The 4817-nt window shown below is 41.3% G+C and overlaps 1 protein-coding gene across 1 annotated transcript; it reads right to left on the reverse strand.

Annotated features, from left to right (window-relative positions):
* Window positions 1–219: 219 nt before the first annotated feature.
* LOC123490946 (cingulin-like protein 1) lies at window positions 220–4168 on the reverse strand. The gene is made up of 4 exons (XM_045220763.1): window positions 3974–4168; window positions 1927–2035; window positions 1637–1800; window positions 220–1246 (listed from the first exon to the last, which is right to left on the reverse strand). The coding sequence occupies exons 2-4, from the start codon at window positions 1978–1980 to the stop codon at window positions 1105–1107; spliced, it is 360 nt and encodes a 119-aa protein (XP_045076698.1). The 5' UTR covers window positions 1981–2035; window positions 3974–4168; the 3' UTR covers window positions 220–1104.
* Between the last annotated feature and the right edge of the window lie 649 nt (window positions 4169–4817).

Raw genomic sequence — 4817 nt, forward strand, 5'->3', positions numbered from 1 at the left:
TTTGTTCTTGGAGGATATACCATAAACATAAATAGCTTCTTCTCACATTGTAACATATTTCTGGTAAAAGTCCTATTTCTATGAAATACAGAGATGAATCACTTTTAAGAAAAAGTAAGGAATGTGTTTGTTACTATAATGCTAAAAATGGACTATTGACGATTTAAACAATAATCTCAGGAGTAACAGAGCAGTCTCGGTAGTTAGTAGAAAAGTCCAACTAAAATACACAGTAGAACCTTGATTTGAGAACCAGTATTTATAAAAGCTCTGCTGTATCTTATTTTAATAAAAGCAGGGTTGAATACTGTCATAAGCCTGAAAACAGAAGTGATAAAACAGAGATGTTTTCTGTAGACCAGCCTATCATTATGGATGGATTATTATTCCTTATTCAGGTTTAAAAAAAGAGAGATACAAAAAAGCATCTGTATGAAGAAGAATCCCTCATACAAATTTCCCTAAAAACATATCGCCCTTCATTCAGCCATTTCTTCATATATTCAACAGTAAATAAATAGCAAATATTTCACTCAAATCAATTTAAGGCCTTACACACTGCATAACGTCAATACAAAATTGAATTGATATTCTAATGCACAATACAAAAATGAATGTTTCAAATTACATTTGTTGCTATCAGACATGATAAGCGGCTTAACATATTTGATTAAGGATATAAAATCTAGTGAGGGATTAATAAATTGATACATTTCAATAAGGCATAAGAGGTTACAGAATGCTGTCCTTTACAGTGCATTACAAGGTGAATAATTTGATTAATTTTACATCTCATTGCTGGATCATTCACAAGATGTAAGAAGACACGTGCAATGATTAACTAAGAACTTAGAAATTGTTCTGATAATTCAACTATTGCTCAATTATAATCAATAATTTACAGACAATGTAATTAATCAATAACTATTATCTAATCATTCCCTGTCAATCTATGTACTGGGAAAGGAAGAGCAAACACACATCACTATGCTATTTGGCCAGTTTCCCAAAAGCACATATTGACCTGAAAGTGGTCTCTCTGAATAGGAGTCTGTCCAGTTGGTCCTTCTGTAGTTTTACTAACGTTATCTTCATTGTGTTGGTTCACAAAGAGAATGTTGATATGATGTTGTCTTGGCTACAGGAGCGTTTATAGCCAGATGAAGAGCGGAAATAGGTCTCTCCATCTGTGCTGATGTCGTCCTCATCATCATCGTCGTCCAGAGGAGCAGAGTTGGTCTTACGCCTTCAGGGAGGGGAAATTAGTGTTATTCTGGGTGGAGGGCTTGGTGAGGTGGTTTACACAGTATGAAAGTGTTACAGTTGGAGAGAAAGTGGGCTACACATATTGCATTTAATGTTTGTGTTAGACTACATTGTTCAGGAAGGTGTGAGTAATACTCTTGAGCAGTTGTAGGGAATATGTTCAGATGAATTACAGTGCGTTCACATAATGTGTGTGCACCTGTGAAACTTCATAAGCATGTGCTTTATTTACACTGTGGAATCTCTTGGTGCATGCTGTTAGATTCAGCTGGCTAGAGCTGCATTACAATTAACAAGGTAAACAAATACCAAAGCAGAATGAGCATGTTCTTAGCGTCTTCTGTTAGCCGTGTATATTTAGCATGCTTACCTCATCTCGCTGCGCAGGGATTTGAGCTGGCTCTGGAGCTGCTCGTTGGCCTCCTGCTGTTCGTCCAGGTCTCTCTGCAGCTTCTTCTTGCCGTGTTCCAGCCGGTCAATCTCCTCCTCCGCCTCGTCCATCTGCCTCTTCAGGGCCTTCAGACGCAGGTTCAGCTGCAAGAGGAACACTGAGGGTTAAAACAGCTGTGTGTGTGTGTGTGTGTGTGTGTTAGTTAAACACGACTGTGTGTGCGTGTGTGTGTGTGTATGTGTGTGTGTGTGTGCATGTTGCATCCTGACCTGGTCCTTCTGATCCTGCAGTGAGTGGTGCTCTTCATCAACTTGCATCATCATCTCCTTCACCTTCCTCTCCAGCCTCCGGTTCACCAGCTGCAGGTTGGCACGGTCCCTAGAAAACACAGCATCATGGGTAAGACTACCGATCTGCCACATGTCACATACTGTAGCAGTACATATAATACTCTGGAAACCACAAGGTAATTGGCCATATGCCACATACTGTAGGCATTTACACTACCGTTCAAAAGTTTGGGGTCACTTAGAAATGTCCTTGTTTTCCATGAAAACATACATGAAATGAGTTTGAATAGGAAATATAGCAAAATGCATAGGAAATGTAGTCATTGATAAGGTTAGAAATAATTATTTTTAATATAAATAATAATTGTGTCCTTCAAACTTTGCTTTCGTCAAAGAATCCTCCATTTGCAGCAATTACAGCCTTGCAGACCTTTGGCATTCTAGTTGTCAATTTGTAGAGGTAATCTGAAGAGATTTCACCCCATGCTTCCTGAAGCACCTCCCACAAGTTGGATTGGCTTGATGGGCACTTCTTACGTACCATACGGTCAAGCTGCTCCCACAACAGCTCAATAGGGTTGAGATCCGGTGACTGTGCTGGCCACTCCATTATAGACAGAATACCAGCTGACTGCTTCTTCCCTAAATAGTTCTTGCATAGTTTGGAGCTGTGCTTTGGATCATTGTCCTGTTGTAGGAGGAAATTGGCTCCAATCAAGCGCCGTCCACAGGATATGGCATGGCGTTGCAAAATGGAGTGATAGCCTTCCTTCTTCAAGATCCCTTTTACCCTGTACAAATCTCCCACTTTACCACCACCAAAGCACCCCCAGACCATCACATTGCTTCCACCATGCTTGACAGATGGCATCAAGCACTCCTCCAGCATATTTTCATTTGGTCTGTGTCTCACAAATGTTCTTCTTTGTGATCCGAACACCTCAAACTTCGATTAGTCTGTCCATAACACTTTTTTCCAATCTTCCTCTGTCCAGTGTCTGTGTTCTTTTGCCCATCTTAATCTTTTATTTTTATTGGCCAGTCTGAGATATGGCTTTTTCTTTGCAACTCTGCCTAGAAGGTCAGCATCCCCGGAGTCGCCTCTTCACTATTGACGTTGAGACTGGTGTTTTATGGTACTATTTAATGAAGCTGCCAGTTGAGGACCTGTGAGGCGTCTGTTTCTCAAACTAGACACTCTAATGTATTTGTCCTCTTGCTCAGTTGTGCACCGGGGCCTCCCACTCCTCTTTCTATTCTGGTTAGAGCCAGTTTGCGCTGTTCTGTGAAGGGAGTAGAACACAGCATTGTACGAGATCTTCAGTTTCTTGGCAATTTCTCGCATGGAATAGCCTTCATTTCTCAGAACAAGAATAGACTGACGAGTTTCAGAAGAAAGTTATTTATTTCTGGCCATTTTTAGCCTGTAATCGAACCCACAATTGCTGATGCTCCAGATACTCAACTAGTCTCAAGAAGGCCAGTTTTATTGCTTCTTTAATCAGCACAACAGTTTTCAGCTGTGCTAACATAATTGCAAAAGGGTTTTCTAATGTCAATTAGCCTTTTAAAATGATAAACTTGGATTAGCAAACACAACGTGCCATTGGAACACAGGACTGATGGTTGCTGATAATGGGCCTCTGTACGCCTGTGTAGATATTCCATTAAAAATCAGCCATTTCCAGCTACAATAGCCATATACAACATTAACAATGTCTACACTGTATTTCTGATCAATCTGATGTTATTTTAATGGACAAAAACAAGGACATTTCTAAGTGACCCCAAACGTTTGAACGGTAGTGTACATGCTCATAATGACCTAAAGAATGTAAAACGAAACTAACCAACCCAATGAACCAAGGTTAAGTGCAATGTGACCTAATTACTCTGAGAGTCAGACAGCTTTATGTAAATGAGTCTGTATGCAGCACTGGTCCCTAAAGCAGGACCTCTCTACCTCCCTCCAACCCCAACCCCACCTCTCCCTAGGAACCCACCCCAACCCCAATCCTAACCGTACCTCTCCTCTCCCTCCAGCCTCTCCTCCAGCTCCTGGATCCGGCTCTCCAGCTGGCTCACCAGGCCCTCCTTGTTAGACTTCTGGGAGCCCTCCAGATGGGCTATTCTGCTCTTCAGGTCCTTGTTCTGTGAGAAACAGTGTGAGAAACAACTTTGATACACAGTCTTAGTTCTACTTTATTTAGCTAATGTTTTGGTCAACAAGACCATTGTCAGAGCAGGAGTATAGAGATGGAGACAGAGAAGGACAGATAGGAGACAGAGATGGATTACATGAGTGCATGTTATGGTATGAGCCTAATGGACTTTTCTTACAGATAGACTGCTGTTGTTTCCCCAGACAGGAAGACAGGAAGGAGTGGGAAGAACAGGGCAGTGTGTACCTGTCTCTTCCAGAGTCATCTTGTACATTCCAGGTCCTGTCTGCCAGCCCTCTCCTGCAGGAGTTCATTTCTCATCTGCTCCACCGTCAACCAGAGCAGAGAGGACTGTCATCGCAATGGTTACACACTCTGAGAACATATTATGAGAGGCTGCTCGTGTGTCGGTAGGAAGAACCCTTCCTGTATGTGTAGGTGTGCAGTTGTTGTACTGTCTCACTCAAGGTGGAAGGATCCTTCCTGTAGCTAATTGGTGGTTTGGATATTCTTATTTGGTTGCATTCCCCTGAATTGATCTCATGTCAGCTCTCAGTAATGTACAGTTGAAGTCGGAAGTTTACATACACTTAGGTTGGAGTCATTAAAACTCATTTTTCAACCACTCCACAAATTTCTTGTTAACAAACTATAGTTTTGGCAAGTCGATTAGGACATCTACTTTGTGCATTTTTCCAACAATTGTTT

This window comes from Coregonus clupeaformis, unplaced genomic scaffold, assembly GCF_020615455.1.
Source record: "Coregonus clupeaformis isolate EN_2021a unplaced genomic scaffold, ASM2061545v1 scaf5776, whole genome shotgun sequence".
In the NCBI taxonomy this organism is placed as follows: domain Eukaryota; kingdom Metazoa; phylum Chordata; class Actinopteri; order Salmoniformes; family Salmonidae; genus Coregonus; species Coregonus clupeaformis.

Coding starts and splice junctions, on each gene's coding strand:
- LOC123490946 (XM_045220763.1), bottom strand. CDS start 1,980: ATGATGATGCAAGTTGATGAAGAGCACCACTCACTGCAGGATCAGAAG. Junction 1,801..1,926: donor TGCAGGATCAGAAGGACCAG/GTCAGGATGCAA, acceptor TTCCTCTTGCAG/CTGAACCTGCGTCTGAAGGC. Junction 1,247..1,636: donor TCCCTGCGCAGCGAGATGAG/GTAAGCATGCTA, acceptor CCCTCCCTGAAG/GCGTAAGACCAACTCTGCTC.